Source organism: Apteryx mantelli, chromosome 5 (genome assembly GCF_036417845.1).
Source record: "Apteryx mantelli isolate bAptMan1 chromosome 5, bAptMan1.hap1, whole genome shotgun sequence".
NCBI classification, from domain to species: domain Eukaryota; kingdom Metazoa; phylum Chordata; class Aves; order Apterygiformes; family Apterygidae; genus Apteryx; species Apteryx mantelli.
In genome coordinates this window covers 74,107,158-74,125,005 of record NC_089982.1, presented here as the reverse complement: position 1 = coordinate 74,125,005, position 17,848 = coordinate 74,107,158, and the positions used below count along the sequence as shown (strand labels likewise).

Here is a 17,848-nt window from a genome sequence, read left to right as displayed (position 1 = left end):
GCAAGCTGGAATCCTAATTTACCCTCTAGTGATTGTCACTTTTCCATCCCGTGTCCCTTCTGATAGCACAGTCATGGCATTGGGGTCACAGGCAGTTATTTTACTCGCTCCACTGTGTCACCCCTTACAATAGCTATGTTTTTAGTAAATACCAGTTTTTTGCCTCCTTGTCATAGAAAACATTGCATCAATGAGAATCTAGTTCTCTGGAGCAGCATTCAGATACCTTAACACAGAACTGTTCTTTTTGTTTGTGCAAACCCTCCTCTGCTTTTTGCAACCCAAGGGGGGTATCCCTCCAGCCAGCGGTTTGCTTCATTACAAAACCTGAATTCTCTTTTAAGAAGCTCCTGGCCCAGTACTGAGTGAGGGAATGGCCCTTTGGAGGGGAAAAGTAAAGATTGCAAAATACTTCTGTATTGATCCGTGTCTCTTTCCTACCATATCAAAGTCTTGTGCCAGTCCTACGTTGGCTGAACTGAGCTGGCCTGGGCACGAATAGCACAAGGGAATCACTTCTCAGTACCCCGTTCTCCCTAGGATTCAAAGTCCAGCTCAGCAATTCAGCCTGGACTGGAGCATAAAGACCAAAGACAGACAAAGATTAGAGGAATTACGTGCAGACGAAAGCTTTGAACAGTTCAGCTAATAATCTAACCTATCGCTACTGAACACACAAAAGCCTTTTTTCCAGGATCTGGCTAATTCTTGGTGTGCTTTCCATATAAGCACATGAAGGGAAATTGTATAAATTAAAGTCTGACAGATATCAGTATCATTGATTCAGCCACCACTCCTCCCTGACAAAAAAGTAGGGACTAGAGAGCTTCTTAGCTAATCATTTGAAGTATTTTTACTACAATTATTAACTAATATCCCCCAATATTTTTTCTCAGAAATGGCTGAGCTAAAAATCCCAAAGTTGTCTGTACTAAACCTCACAACAATGTTGTGCTGTAGATGGGAAACTAAGATACCTGGATTAAGCCTTTTGTCTCATCCTACAGATCAACTATTTCCAAAGAAATAAATAGAATTGAGCCTCCCCCTTTTTGCAACACTTTCCACCTCTGACTTCATTCGGTTTTCCCTTTTTGGAGATGTGTAATGACTTCCTCAAAATGCCCCACAGTATGTCAGAAAATTGACGTCCTCATGCAAAGAGTAAAAGCTAAACAGAGAAGAATTTTTAACTTTAGTTCTGAATGCTAAGACTGCCTTCTTCTCCTGACAAACACATGAATAGAAGTTAAACACATAACCGTGTATAAGCAAAAATTCAAAAAAAACAACAACAACAACAACAACAACAACAAAAAACCTTTTGTGCTTAAATTTCAGAGCCAGGAAGGAGGTTTAGGTATTTAAAAGGAGCCCATGGATATTCTAAAAAAGGAGGATAAAAGGTTAAGTTTGGCTTATTGTTTCCAGCCAAAAGGAGATCAGGTAAGCTAACTTATTCAAAGGTACCCTGCTGCCTTATGCTATTTCTTTTCCTCAGACAGAAAGAAGAGATGGTTGAAAGTTTTCATCAAAACTAGAAGCATCCTGCAGACATTCTACTCCAAAGATTTTCTGAAGGGTGCAAGCAAGACTGTGTGTTTTTGGAAGGCAAAGGTTTCTGGTCTGCAACTCAGGAACAGCCAAACCGCCTGGGCTCTGGGAAGCGCACTTCTCAGTGCCTTCAGGTTCTTCCAAACTGCAGCCCCGGGTCAGGTTTGAGGGGGGTCCCAATAGTTGGAGTGCAGCCAGGTGCCTCATTTTTCCAAAAGTTTCCCCCTCTCCATCAAATACATTTTTCACTCATAACTTTTTAAATTAATGACTGATATGCAAAGGCAAAAAGGATATAATGCATTATCAATAGAAGAGTGTTCAGGGAAATAGTGCAGTGTATCTGTGAAATCCTCACCCCCTCAATCCACTGGTTAAAAAAAGGTGGCAAGTCACAATGAAAGCAGGAGTAAGGAGTATCTCCAGATCTCATAGGTACAAGACCTTGGCCTGACATACTCTAATTTTACTGCTAGCTTGAAATAACATGAAGTTCAGTTTCAGGTATCTCATATGAGGAAGTTTAAAACATGAAAAACGCAGTTTAGAAATGAAAGCACCATAAACAACTGCTCACAATATTAAAGCACAATGAAAAAATGCTGTATTCCATTTTAATTCAAATTTATATTTTGTATTTATTTGCACAATACAAATTATTAAACATATTCTATTTCAGTTTCCACTGCAGATTTTTTATGTACTATTTTCAGTTGCTTTGGCTTGTCTGTTACTGGCACCATCACAATACCAGCCTTACAATCTGGTGTTTGTCATTCACACACCAGCATGGATAATAGCTTAGCGTCATATATGTAGCTATCATAACCAATTAGAACAAATAGCGTATTTTGTAAAGAACATTTAAAGCAAAATAGCAACTAGAGAGCTCTTTTTACAACCTTGCTGGGGTGTGAAATGGTGTGCCCTTTCAAAAACTTTAAAATCACTATCTTGCTAAGTAGTGAAACAATGAATTCTGTACACAGATACCACTCATCACCAGGTACTGACTATATGACTATCACCTTTATCTAGAAAACACCAAATAAATACAAGGCATACAACAGCTTATGTTGCATATCAGATATCTATTCTAAATCATACATGTGAAAATACATATAGGCATGTGGGAATAAAGAGTAAAGTGCTTTTAACATCAAGCAAGTGAATGAATCTAGTGTCGTACCACAGGCAAATAACATGTCCATTTCAGACAAAAGTGTCCATGCAAGTAATCAGCAGCGATCCTCCGCATTCACTTATAATAATATTAAACTAGTATATGTCACTTCAGTCATAAGGTGTTTAAAGTCAGGATACCGTGTATACACTTACAAAACTCAACCAGTACTCTACGTCAGCATACATTTTGAGCATTGCTAGAGCAGGATTTTTTTTTCCTTTTTAGAAGCCAAACCTTTGGTAGTGTAAATACAGCGTACATTGAAGATTCTACCGAATCAACATAAGAGCTCATTGTGCAGCTGACAGGAATGGGAAGAAGAAAAAATCAAAAGCAAATTTAATGGCTTTATGCACTGTGCTCCTCCAGTCATGCTCTATTTTCACATGCCTCCCTGCAGGTAAGAGTTTAGACATGCAATTCAAGCAAGTGATTGCTTTCAGTTCAAAGACAGGCCATTTACTGCCAAGACGACCTTCCAGAATTGTGCTGAATTCAATTACACTTCCTTGCCTCAAGTTCAGCAACACTTTCTTAAATTCATTGCTTGCCTTCAGCACAATATCTTTGGTTATATCATCCTCCTCTACAGACTTAGTTCCATTTTTGCTGCTGAAAGGCATGCCCACAGTTATTTCAAATTTGTACCGATCAAACATTTTCATGTGGCAGTTATGCTTTGTCAAATACTTGAGACGACACAACTCTTCCTCCTCCATAGTAACATTTTTGGGGTCGCAAAGAGGGTAGGTTTCACCATACAAGCATCTCATCCAGTCGCCAATAAAGAGCGGAAGCATGTTTATTGCCGATTCTGCGCTATTGTCGATTTCTGTGACCCGCACGTATTTGAACCGCCCAGTCCATGTCACTCTGTGTCCTTCCAGGTGACTACATAAAATCTGAGTACGTGCCATGTTAGTCTCCTTCCATGATCGGGGTCCACAGAGGAAAGCATACTGATTCCATGTCAAGGTAGAGTTGTAAACTTTCATTCCCTCTGATCGATAGACATAGAACCAACAAAACAACACCACGGCTGTAATCCACACCAAAATGAGTTTCACAATTGAGCTTCGAGTGAGGGATTTAACCATTTCAACCACAGAGAAGTTAGCTTTTGTCCACCATCGGAAGAGCAAAGGAACAGTACACAAAGCCAGAGTCACTACAATTTTCATGAGTTCCAGAGACACGAACCACTTCATGAAATGGACAACACACATGAGCGCGATGCCTATGCCTAGCACTGGGAGCGCAAAGAGAAACAGAAAATAACCAATTGACGCACGAATGAGCCCGATGCCAGAAGACTCCCGCAAAATGACCACAGAGAGCTCGCACCACATAAAGCAGACTAGATATGGGACCAAGTAACAGTAGGTGCCTTTAAAATTCCGTAATTGTGCCATTCTGAAGAAAAGATAGAACAAGTACAAAAACAAAAGGCACGGGATGCTTACATTTATCACAAAGAAATGGCCTACAGGAACAGTAAAGAAGGTTTTACCTAAGAATTTCAAGTAGCCCAAATTCACAGGCAATACCTGCAATAGGGATAAGCAACCAGCTGCTATCTCAGTCATTAGTGCTCTTTGCGTGTAGGGTTCTGCGCATGTGCTTAAACTCATGTAACTTGTCACAGTGAAGAAAACAGAGATGGTAGCTAACTCTGAGCATGGCATACAGTCTTTGCTTGCTATAGGGAAGGAAAAAATGACAAAGAATACTGAGAGCAAAAAATAAATGTACGGCTCTAAGTGATTCCATCCAAAGTTCACCTCAGCTTGCTCAACATCTAGGTTTGGCTCAAAACGAAGCAGTAAGTCAGTCAGAGTACGGAAGTTTTCCCAGGCCTTACTATCCTGAAAAACCTTCAGTGTGCAAATCACCATAGAAATGAAGGACAGATAGAATATGACTAATGGAATAATGAAGGCAAAAAAATCAATTGTCAGATTACTGATAATGAAGAAAAAGATGAGAGCATTGATATGGTGTGTTGGAACAATAGTAGACAGCCAGTGCATTCCTGCCTTTGATGCAATATCTATAAGGTACTCCTTAATTTCCATAATGGCATGAAGTGGATATTTTACAACCTGGAAAAGAGAAAGAGACATTTTATTTATGAGTAGTTTTGTACCTGCTACATCACAGATTCTTAGCTGAAGCAGCCGCAGTAAGTTGTGTAACCTCAGTTGACATGAAAAGATTTTCATTTCAGAAGAATGTTGCCAATAAAATGAGATTACTTTGTCTGAGATTATTAGCTCTGTTTTGATTAATTCAGTCAGATGAAGCTCTGAGGCTATTTTGATTTCAGCAAAGAAGATATTTCACTACCTTTGACACATATAATTAAATGGCTTCCTAGTCAAATATTCTGCTCTGCTAGCTTTGTACCGAAGATAAACTGCATGGCTGCAGTCCTGTACTATCTGAAGTTATTACTTGAGCTGTGAGTACTGTAGCTTAAAGCACTTAACTCTGCCACAGTTCTGCAAAGATTATGTTATACATTCTGCATTATTATATGCACTTACAGCAAGTCTTTACAGCTGTGGTTTATTTTTTAAAAAATCCTTCCCAAGTACCTAGGGATGCAGCTGTCAAAAATCTCTACATTTTCTGAATAGCAGAAATACCTTTCCCTGAATATGTGGTAATTTAATTATAGCTATTCTTTTAACCTATAACTATAACCTTAAAATTCTGCCTACGTGGCATTTTCCTGTACAGAAACATGACAACAATGGAACTGTTGGATCAAATCCTCCCCACCACACTGGGGCCGGCCACACTCTTTGTGCAGGATAAAGATTATAATAAAAGACAAACTAGGGGATAGGATTTTTCAAACAGATAAATATTCAAATATTAGCATCTGTACATTAGATGCTGCAAACAACCCTTCTTCTCTCAGAAAAAAGACAGTTTTTACCTTTTCCCAGAACTTATGCTTTTATATATTAATTACTTCAAGGGAGGGGTCAAGACTGCTCCAGCAAAGATCTGTGCACAATAATGAACTGGGGCAACACAGGCAACTTGAGGATAAGGCTATTTATTAGTGGAGGTATCCCTGCTCATCTTCCTAAATGCATCTCTTCGAGAATATTAATTATTCAAAATGCCAGCCAAAGATAACTGTTTTTTTCCCCTTCATATGATAATGGAGTTTAATGGCAATAAAAACTCTGACAGCAGGAGGCAGAAATTCCCTACCTAGCTTGAAATTTATACCAGTATTGAATGTATGTATCTTAAATCTTCCCTTCTTTCACTGCCCAAAAAAATTGATAATTTTCCCCACTTATCCTTCTTACTTAAATAGGAATGGGCATGAAGTATATAATAACATCTGCAATAAAGATATGGCAGTTATGATAGAAACATTTAAAACCTCACTGAAACATAACCAAGTTAGACTGTCCCCTTCCAAGGAAAAACATTATACCTTTCTCCTAAATATGTTCCTCATATATATATAAAAACAGTAAACTGTAGCACAGAGCTCCCAACTTGCACCTAGGCAATCAACTGACTTACAGCCCTGCTGGCTGAAGCAGAGGGTCAGATGTGAAGCAGCAAGGGTTAAACAGTAAGGTTTGCCCAGCCATGTCTACGGGTGAGTCGGGCGGGAGCTGTTGGCAATAAAGAAGAATAAATGGGCTTGGATCCAGCAGTCAGTCTCAAATGCTTCTGAGTCAATTGGCCATTCTCCTGTGCCAGCTCAGGGATTGCAAAACCTATGGGCTGCACAGGATGCGGATGCATGATGGTGCAATTCCCCTTCCAGGCATGATAATACCGTCTCCTTCTGTGGACAACTCCCAGTACCTAGAAAGAGCTCGGGGGAGCTGCTCTTAGCTGTTGATCCTGCTCTGGGTGAGATTTTCAAGGTAATGGCTCTCTGGCACCTCCCTTTTGTTCCCAGGAGAAGCAGCCACCTACCACCCCTGCCTCCAGGCTCAGCCTAGGGTTAACAGCAATCTTTTATTCCCTGCTGGTACTGTACCAATGACAGTTTTTAAACTAAGAGGCCCTTTTGTTAACAAATGTACATCTGAAAAGACTCCATGAGAACTAATGCAAGTTTTTCATTTAAATAGGGGGTCTCTACATAGCTAAAGAGAAAGAGAAGTAGAAGAAAAGAAAGAAAGCAAGCAGGTCCAAACCCCACACCAGAGATGTTCACTCCACTCACCACAAAACTTAAGGACAGATATAATTCTCCTCACTTTATTCGAAGAAAGTGAAGCTCTCTCTCAAAAACACTCTCATACTCTTTCTTTCTCTTTTCCTAAAACTCTCAGACTTTTATCTTTAGTCAGTCATCTTTGCTCTAATTTCTTTAAGTTGTAATTGGATAATCTTTCAGATTCTGGGAGACCCCTTTGCCAGAGGAATTCCTGGGGATATAGTCCCTATTTGATTAAATTGAGAGCTGCTGACTTAACAAAGGACTGACTAAAGATATGATTCTTTGTTTGTAGTAGAAATCCTGTATTACCAGCAACTTGTATTTTTAAGGAACCCTGTAACAAAATATGTACGCTTGTACCTTCCTGTATTTTATTTCTGTGAAATCAGACTCTGAATTTACGAATGTTGAGATCTGTGTGTGTGTGTCACACTGGGAATTTGGACCTTAGCCTGCTCACTTGCTACCCTCGACCTTAGAGATCCCAAATGTGTAGGCACCATTTGAACTAATTTCCCCAAATCAGTTTCATTTTTGCACAGAGCATGCACGTTGTTCCTAGTCAGAGGCAAAAGCCCTATTGGTAAAAAAAAAATATATATAAATGAAGTAAAGTCCAAAAAGAAATTATAGCAACATTTCTTCTAGTGACCTACAGAGACTAAATATTAGCTTTGAGAGTCAAGTGCAAGTCACCTCTGTTTTATCCTAAATGCCTAAGTTAAGACCCTTTCAACATAACATGTTCATTATTGGCTTTTTACCTTCAGTCGCAAGGGTAGCTCTTCAGGAGTCTTCCCTGCCAATTCATCATCTTCCTCTTCCTGCATAATCAGGTTAGACGGGATGATTCCCTTTGCATACTTCTTGGTAATTTCAACAAAGTCATCCAAAGCAATGTATTTTTTAGCTAAAAGATAAAATGAAGACTCCAAGTAAATAGTCTGTATCAGTACTGCACTGTACGGATAATATGAGCTGAAATATTAATTCTTCTTTCTTGGTATTAAAGAAGTTTCACTCTGGGCTTCAAAAACTGAACTAGTGATAGCACAGGCCTACCTTGTGGCTTTTCCAGACACTGGTGCTGAAAACAACAAACTGCTTGTGCCAGCAATGTGGCTACTCTAAACCTTGTTAGACTAGTAGGAAATTGTATTACATTCATAAGTAGAAAAACAAAGCAAGGGAATGTAGTTTATCTGCGAATATTCCTGGGGAAAGAGACTACTGGATTAGGTTACACAGTTTTCAGTGACAAACTATTATACTTCATAATTTCTTTAGAGAAATCTTTAAGTAACAGACTTTGAAAAGAAAGAATTGTGCAGGAAAAGTAATGAATTATCTATACTGAAAAACTGACTTCTGACTTGACGTGCAGAACAGTCATTTTTCTAAGTTCATAAGTAACAAATGAGTTATAATTACATTAAATGCCCAATTATTCATACCTACAAGACTAAATATAATTACTGCTCATGTATTAATTTTATGTGCTATGTGGCTATACAATAAGCCTCCCCAGATGAACTACGATTTAAAATAAATAGTCAACAACAAAATACACTTTGCTCAGTTGTACACAGCAACAAAATTTATCATTCTGCCTATTTGAAAAGTCTCCAGATAGGAAACACACAACTCAGTTATTGGTATAAAGTACCTCTGCCACTGATATTTTGTCACCAACTTGACAATATTGGCCATAATTCAGTAGGTACATGTGGCTCCACAGAAAATAATGGAGAAGAAAAGTTTTGGCTAAGGGCCCTCAGACAAATGCCTCAGACCTCAGGAGTTTCAGAACAGAGTGGGTTAAAATCAAATAAGGGGCTGTCCCGGAAGCCTGAGAGGAATTTCAGATAGGAACCTGTATCAGAAACATCAGTTCAAAATGCTGTTTTTTAACATCATGCCTTTGCCACTCCCTGAACTCCAGCTACCGGGGAAGTCCAAGGAGCAGGGGCACTCCACCAGGCGATAATTGGGAACGCTAGGATAAGGACACTGATGGCCAGTGGCCCTTGGAGATCCTTACCCGCTTTTACTCAGAAGTCTCCTGCTGCAAGACAGGAGATGATTTATACACTGCTTCCAACTTTTTTCCACAGCCAGTTCCTTGCATTAGCACGGATAGCTAGTTTCTATGGTAGATAAGTTTGATGTCGTTTGTAAAGGAGGATAATTAACTGCAACTTTTTCCATACACTAAAGCAACTGACATTGCTGCAGATATGAAAGACTTTTGAATGACAAAAATCTGTAACACACCTCCTACACAGTAAGTTTTGCTAGTCAGCTGACACAAAGATATGAAAGCTGGCTTGTTTAATACTAGTTTAAGCTTTTAAAGAGACAGAAAAATTGAACTGTTTCATTAAGTTTAAAGTTACAGGATTACTGGGTTTGAGCCTATAATTTTTTTAAGCTTATAAAAACACTACATTTATATAAGTTATACATAAATACATTAGCATATTTGTTTTAATATTAAAAACTCCATAGATACAGAACAAAATAAAGTACTTGTGTCAAGATATCTACTACAGGAAAAGGTGTGTTAAAGGGGTTAAACTGAAAAAGCAGCTTACAAAATATCTTTTGCTTCAATCTTACAACTTGGATGTTGACTTCTGCTTGTATCTTTAAATTTAAATTTTTTTCTATTGCATTGCATGTACCCATATGTCATACAAAATATCATCTGGCATTCCTCCCAAGTGACAAGAAATGATTTAACCTTTTGGTAACTATTCTTATCATTCACAGGCTGTGAGGCCACATCGCAAGGCACACAGAAATCAGAGAATCCTTAGCTGTCTTTGGTGGGCTTCAGATCAGGCCTAAAACCAAATATACCATCTAAATCAACTGCCCTACTTGGACAAAAATACAGCAGCAAGATCGTTTTTTGCTGTGGAATCAGCAAGCAGACAGGATTAGAACATGACAACAATTCTTTCACAGGACCATAGGACGTTTTGAGAGGGAAAGAGTTAACAGCTTACTGCGTACAGCTGGCCTGTCAAATGTGATGACATCTATACTCTCAGGCAACTGTCCATCGAGAATGTCACCTATAATACTCTGTTTTTGCCTCCATCAAGTATACCCCAGATCAGACATCTGAAAACAAGCATCTGGCTTAAAAATTACCTTCCAAGTATTGGTGATGTATTAAAGCTGAAAGAAATTCTCCCACTGACAAGATAAACAGCAAAACTCATTGGAGCAAAGCAGTAAATGCCGGATAGTAACAGCTATTCTGTTCATCCATGAGCAGACAAAAGCTCTCTAGAGAAGAGGCAACAGCTTAACTCCTACTTTAAGTGTTTGATGAAAACTTTTCGTTTTTAAATGTTCTTAGTATTTTGTCACCCAAATGTCTCTTAAATTGATAAAAAAAGCGTATGTTGTAGATTCTACTTTATTATTCATAGATTTTTTTTCTTCAATTTGGTTATGACAAATTCCCCTGCCTCCCCCATCTGCCGTAGAAAAATATGCACATCAATTTCTGCCTACGCTTACATGTAGGTTCATTTACTCTCCTGTTATTTCATCTGTCATTTAAGCCTCCAAAAAAAAAGAAATTACCAGCTCCTTTACTGACACTCTATGAATTACTGAAGACTCCAGAACAAAATGACTTGCTTTGCGCTCTTGTTCCACCAGCATGGGCCAATTCAGCTATGGGATGGAAAGAACTTGTGTCATCTGTTAAGTATCAAAGCAACATAGTCCCAGTGAACTCGGATATATCTGCGTTAGGAGAAGATGACAGGACAAAGCAGCACAACAATCTTACCCTTCCTTGAAGTACTCCTTCTAGCTTTCCAGAAGTGGCAAATGAGTCACAAAAACAACTGACCTACTACCACAGAAATTCTGATAGGACCAGCAGCTGGTCTCCAAAATACACTTCTCTGTCACTACTCTCTTGTGCACATACAGGCATGCCTTTTCTACTTCTATGAAAGTTAATATAAAACCAAAATACTCTGTTCCTCTTAGGAATGTTATTTTCCATGAAAAGTTGCACAACTTCATTCAGAAGTTATCTGTGTAACAAATATGATCCTTGAAGCTAAAGGCTGAAGTGACCTGATGAAATGTAAACCTAACGTTTCTAGGAGTTTAGACCTGTCTACACCCAAATTTAGGTTAGTAATCCATGTATAACAATTTAGCTATATGTATTCTAAACTGCAGATGTATTAGTAAGTAATGTGCTGCAGGACATTTAAAAATGCTTTTCAGGAACTGAGCTAGACTCCATCTGAATTATTGCATTTTAAGAAAATGTGATTTTTCTGGTAAGTGATAAACTGAACCTTATGTTAGATAATGTTCTTGAAAAAGTACACATACTGCATTTGTTTGTAATTCACTCTCTTAATTTAAAGCCTTCTTTAATTTTTAACTTGTTTTCCGGTTTTCATTTTTTCATTTATAAAAGTAGTCAGCACATGCCAGTCTGAGCAGCTTTAGCATACTATTAGTACAGAAATGCAGAGTAAGCCAGAGCAATACTCCACACAGTCCGATATCCTGTTTGACATCAATGATACTTAGCACTCAGGAGGAAGATGTATAACAGCAGTCATTTGGCTTCTGGATGAAATCCTTAAAAAGAAAACCAAACTCCTTTATAAGTGTGTTTTGCTTTTCATTTCTAGTGATCATGATCTTTATTTTATTAGCCACTTGAAGCATTAATGATTCAGTCCTCAATATTCTGGTGACAAGCTTAATACTTTGGGCAAAATGTAGATAAGAGTGTCATTCCTATTTATTAAATCAGGTTTTGATTTGCAGCTTTTTCATATTCTTGAATGCCTGTTGTTGGACTGCAAGAAAAATTATGTACAGCTCTTCTTCTGTAGTTTGATGGGATTCTTTTGTTTGACCTTGTCTGCTAAACCAGCAATAATCCCAATTTTAAGAACCAGTTGTGGGCCCAGCCACTCCCCCCAATCTTTTAGACTATCATGACTGGGATGTACAGCTTCAAGCCTGTTCATTTTGTTTTCTGTGCTGCTATCATGAAGAAGAGAATTCTCATTTGCATTCTCATTCACAGACGATATCATTTACATCCACTGGTTCCTTCCCCTTTCCCCAAATGCAAATGAGGCTGCACAAAAGAGCCAATAATAATGATTTGACTTTTCTTCTGAAGGCCCAGCCACACGGCAGCCTCTTAGACACACAGTCTTGCTGGAGGTTTGAATAAAGTTCTCTGCAGCCCTGCATCTCACGAAACTCCTTACAGATTTGAGTCTAGGAATCTGACCCTGTGTATGTTGAGTAGTTTAGTCCTTCCCACTACAAGAACTGAGCTGTCCCTGCACCCTGTCCAAGTGATGAAAAGGATATCTTGGTGCATCTTTCCTGTATCAGTTCTTGAGCAAATATGAAAAGACAAACATTAATTATTAGGGTATTGCAAACAGAAGCAAGGCAAACAGAATGAGGGACCCGTTTACATTAAAAGGTTGCATAAGTGATTACCTTCTGTAATCAAAAAGCTTACTGCAATTTAGAACTAAAACTTATTGAAAGTGCAAAAAAAAGTTTTGGTTGAATAGCCTTGTCAGTTCTGGTAGAGGAAGAAAATAAGTATGACAAATGACATGCAAACTCCTCTTTGCATACCAATCACTGACAAGTTGATTGTGATGACTATGTACTCTATGGCTTAACATGTAGGTCAATTATTTACCTTGTACGTATAAATTGACACGATCAGTTTACAGCAATCTAAACTTGCTCTACATCTTTGCTCTGGCAGCACAAAGTTGCTTAGCAGAACAAAACAGAAAACTAAAACCACAGTCAGAGATTGAAAGAAGCAGCACACACTTACATTCACTGCTCACTAATCGCTCCAGCATTCTTCTCTGCTTCTGCACCGACTTTGGGACTGGGCCAGGCTGCTTCTCACCATCTGGTTCAATAACAGAAATTTATGAAAAGTCAAAGTAGTCAATTAAGTAATCAAACAATAACTGGAACACTATTCAAGCTGCAATATCTGGAGAATGGTATTTCCTCAAACTCAGGAAGAGACAAACATATGTATAAGTAGGTAACAAGTGGCTACATAGAGTTTTTCATATTCCTATTACTATACTAGAAAAGGAAATAGCATTTATATAGCTAACATATATTGCTGTAATGGCAGAATAAGCCAGATGTCTTGAAGACTGAGTTTATAAATTGAAATATCTAGTAGAGTCATCAGGATGATTGTTAAGGAAAAAGGTCAGAGACAACAAAGCCATAAAAGATCATTTTGCAAGGATATCAAGTGCTAAATGAAGATATTTTTAATATTTGGTCACTCATACGAGTGCGTAACTGAATAATAACCTACAGCAAGAACTGGAAGGCCTTATGAAGTACACTGTCTTTTAATAGTGTTCTCTAGACCAACAGAGTTAAAGTCATTAGGAGTTACTTTTTCTTGAGTATATCACACATTTACTTTCATCACATGCCTGCTTATTTATAAAGACCTTCAGGTTTCTAACTGTATTCTACCTTTAAGTTTATATATATAAATTTAAGTTTATATATATCCAATACCATCAGATCAGAACACAAACCTTCATTGTCAACTTGCCCAACATTTTCCAGTAGTTCAGAAACTGCTAATTGCTTCTTCTTCTTTGGGTTTAACTTCCAATACATGACTAAGGCAGCTTTTCTCACAGCTCTCTCCAAGTCAGTCTCAGATGATAATTTTTTCACTTCTTGCTCATTCTCAGAAGTGATGCCTCAAGAAAAGAAAATACATTAGGTACTATTATCCCACACCCAGGCAGAAATGACAGACTTGCCCACAACTACTTCTTCTCAGTTTAGTCTGAAACTTTAAGTTTCATTCACCCTTCTGTGTCCACAGCTTATCAAAATCAAGTTATGTCAATTAAACTGTAATTCAAACACTGTGCAAGACATGCATTATCCTTGTGTCTTGTTCAACCTTTGAAGCACAACAGTTCAGGCAAAAGGTGGTGCAAATATGTATAAGTGATAAGTAAAAGGTAGCAAGAATTTTGTGAAGTTTTTTTTGTTTTTTGTTTTTTGAGAAGAGTTCAGATACGTGGCAGACAAGAGGAGACCATTCCAAGCATGGGAAGCAGTGTGACGGAAGGTGTGAATCAAAGTGGGAGAAGACAGCACAAAAGACCAATTAGGAAAGAGGCTGGAGAGGGGCAAAAGAATGAAATAACAGCAGATATGTAGGTGGTGTGTGGTTATATATGACCTTAATGGTCAAAGTAAGGAAGTTTCAATGAAAGGTGGGGAGGGGAGGGATGAACATGAATTCCATGAAGGAACTGAAGCAAATGATTAGTACAAATGCTTTTCTGAGAAGTATCACTAGAATATTACTTTTTAAATTATCTATTTTAACATGTCAACAACTACTCATGTAATTTTGCTATGAACATTCCCACTGAATTTTAACCCCTTTTCAGTGTTAAAATGAATAGAGTGTTATTTCAAATAAAGTAGAAAGTACAAGCAAAAAAGTCTCAGAGAACCCATACCTCTTCTGTCTGCTAAGCATCTACGCAACAGTTTGACAGCTTCTCTTCGACCTTGCTTAGCAGCAAGGATGAGCCAATCAACTGCACTACAATTGTTAAGTTCTTCATCCTCCTCTTCTGCTAATCTTAAAAAGTGTTTTCCCACCTAGAATAAGTGGCAAACAGAATTCTTTCAATTACTGAAATAAACTCTAGTTGTCTTAGTCTCTCTCCTCCCCACCCCCTCCCTCTGCTAGAGTAAATTCCCGCAAACAAAAGGTCAAAACATTTGCTTCCAGCACCAAGGAACATAGCTGTAAGTTGATCCTCTTGCCACTGTTCCAAAGACAAGGATCAGCTTCCAGAACTGGAGGCAAGAGGGAATTGCAGCACATTTGACGAGATCAGTTAGACCAGTGAGTTAGTTGCATTGTTTTTTGGGCATCTAGCAGGATCAGGTAAAGCTCTTGGTGTTAAAAATAGTACTAAAAATGAGCTTGTCTTGGATTCTTTTCTTCCCATAACACTGGTCAGACAGTATCGCTAAGCTTATTTTAAAAAAGCAAAAATTGAGTGCAATAATCTGGTGCCAGCGACATTCAGAAATTCAGATGGAATGAGCTATCTGTAAAGGACCTTGACATGGATGGAGGTTTCAGGCAGTGAGATGATTTACTCAGCAGTTTAGCCAATGAATGTCAAAGCAAACTCATGATTAATTAGTGAACAGAATAAAACTAATACTGCTTAAGTATCAAGCAAAAGTGATACAGCCTGTAAAAATCCTTCTATTTAGGGTTATAGATATTATGGAACAATTGGCTATATTACTGTTTTACAAATAAAAAACATCACCTTTATTCTTCCTTCTGTGAAACTGAAATATATGGTAAATATACTTATGCAATAGTATGAAACCCTTCTGCTTAGAGTACCCCAGAACACAAAATATTAAATGGGAGAAAGTAGGCAAAACTACTGCACATTTTATTTGTATATCTGGAGAATCTGGGCAACGCTTTTGCTTAACCCACTGTTCTCCCTCTGTTTGTATTGTTACTTCATTTACATTCTAGGGGTGGTTAATGCAATCCCTTAGAACTTCACCTCTACATAAATCCACAGTACTGTGTGCTCCAAAAAACCTGTTTGAAAGCTTCTCTAAAACTTTGCTTATGATATCACCAATAAAGGTGGCTAAAGCAATACCTCTGAAAGATTAATAATCCACAATTCTTACCTGCAGACTAAACATTCTGATCTCATCAAAAAGATCTTTCACTTCCATTAAAAGTCAGGTCTCCAGCCTTTCAACTGAATCCATACACCTAACACGGATGCTCCAACAACTTCTACATATATAGTTACTGGGTAGACATCATAGTGATTAAATACTTAGAACATGCAGTGAAGCTATCCAAAAACATACAGAAATAAAAATAAAACTCAGACTAAGTAAACCAAAAGACAGAAATATACAATCATGAAATCATGCCAGACTTGGACAAAGTAGAATCACACACTGATACAGTGGCAGATGAAGAATAGAGTATATGAGAAGGAATAAAAATTAAAGATTTCAGCCTTGATACTTCAATTCCCCAGTATTTGTCAGCCAACCACAGATGTACCTTTGGCTACTTATTTAAGGAAGGAATTGCTTAAAGAAGTTACATGGCAAATAACATCCTCTGACAAGTACAGCTGCTTCTTCAGCATGTTTATATTTATAGCCATTGAAATTTTGAGCAAAGCTTCAAGAGTAGTAGTACTTAATGACACAGCTCTTTCAAGTTTATAAAAAAACCTCTTGATCACACTCATATTGCAACATAAAACAGCAGATTCTGGAATTAGCCATATTGCAGAAGGCTACTAGATAAGGAAAAAACACAGTGTAACATCTTGGTTTCATGATAGAAATGTTTTTTGGCCTAAGGTTTTGGGGGTTCTCTTTTTGTTTTTTTTTTGTTTTTTTTTTCCTTTTTTTTTTTTTTTTGAAAGTTCAGCAGCAGCATCAAGACTTAATCATCTAAAAAAACACAATAAAGCACCCCACAAAAGCCAGAATGTTGCCCCCAGAATTTGAGCAACTAGAAAATATTTTCCCTTTGATTATAAAAATCACAAACTTTGTGTCTGTCTAAAGTTCTGGTGGGAAAAAACCCTCCAAATCCCAAACATGTAACGAACATGTAAGCTTTCGATGAAACACTGCTGAAAGGTCTATCAGCTCCCTCCGAACGAGCACTGTGCAACAGCAGCCTTGCATTGTCACAGCAAAGCTCCTACATGGACCACCAAAACCAGAGATGGCTGCAAAGTTCTAGTCCACAGTGATCAAATGAGGTGCTAATGGGAAAGAATATTATTCTCAGATTTCTTTAATGATAAATTAGGGATTCTCTGTCTCTGTCTCTCTTTTTTTTTTTTTTGGACTTCTATGAACTAAAACTTGGAAATGAAGTCATAGCCGATAACAACTTACACAGATCTTCACACTGGACTTCTCCAAAGGTTGTTCCCTCCCTCTCACCTTGGGCTTTGCTAAGTGAAACAGTTATCTCGAGCAGTTCCCTTGCAGAGATCCTCTAGTTAAAGACACAGAGCTGCCTTTTCTCCATTATAGATTTCCAGCTGTGGGTGTCTCATTTACATAATTGCTGTGCAGTTATTTCTCAATAAAGAAACTATACAAAGCTACGGTAATACAGGTTGACAGCCACTCAGAGTGCATTTATTTCCATAGTCATTACAAGGTTATTTTTGAATAACCTCATAGTAATAACTACAAGGCACTGAACTGAATGATTTCTTGTGTTTGATTTTGTAATTTTTAGCAAACTATGCAACAATGTCATCTCAACTTCTCATTCTTACTCTCACAGAAGGTAACAAATCAAAAAGTATTTTTCTGGCTGGATTCTAAAGGGAAGTATCCAACAATAGAAAAGGATTTTTTAAGCGTTTTTTTTTTGTTTTTTTTTTTTTTTAAGCCAAAAGACACTTTCCTCTCCACAGGCCATTAAAAATTTGATTCCCTAACAACAAAAACTGTATTGGGTTCCTTTTCAGACAGTCAATTTGTCCTGAATGAACACTGAAGCAAAATTGTATGTTGGATCTCTTTGGCACAAAAATCCTACCATTGTGTGGGAATGGAAAGTGTATGCTGTTAAACACCTAAAAAAAAAAAAAAAAAGGAAGTGAGGGTGGAATGAATTGAGAAGGATAAAGATAAAAAAATTTATTTATATATATATATATATATACAGACACATACATCATAGGCTTAGATTACATAAGGTATTTCTTACTCAACTGGAAATTATATCCTGAAAGAGTATTTGTGGGTTT

The 17,848-nt window shown here is 37.8% G+C and overlaps 1 protein-coding gene across 3 annotated transcripts in view; it reads right to left on the bottom strand.

Moving 5' to 3' along the window:
* Positions 1-2,166: 2,166 nt before the first annotated feature.
* WFS1 (wolframin ER transmembrane glycoprotein) overlaps positions 2,167-17,848 on the bottom strand; it is a 38,232-nt gene continuing 22,550 nt past the window's right edge. For all 3 annotated transcript variants that reach the window (XM_067298246.1, XM_067298248.1, XM_067298249.1), the window contains 5 exons: positions 14,513-14,657; positions 13,562-13,732; positions 12,820-12,900; positions 7,712-7,857; positions 2,167-4,842 (listed from right to left, as the gene is read on the bottom strand). In XM_067298246.1, the coding sequence (XP_067154347.1) occupies positions 3,031-4,842; positions 7,712-7,857; positions 12,820-12,900; positions 13,562-13,732; positions 14,513-14,657 (2,355 nt within the window). In that variant the 3' untranslated portion in view covers positions 2,167-3,030. The remainder of the gene's footprint in view (positions 4,843-7,711; positions 7,858-12,819; positions 12,901-13,561; positions 13,733-14,512; positions 14,658-17,848) is intronic.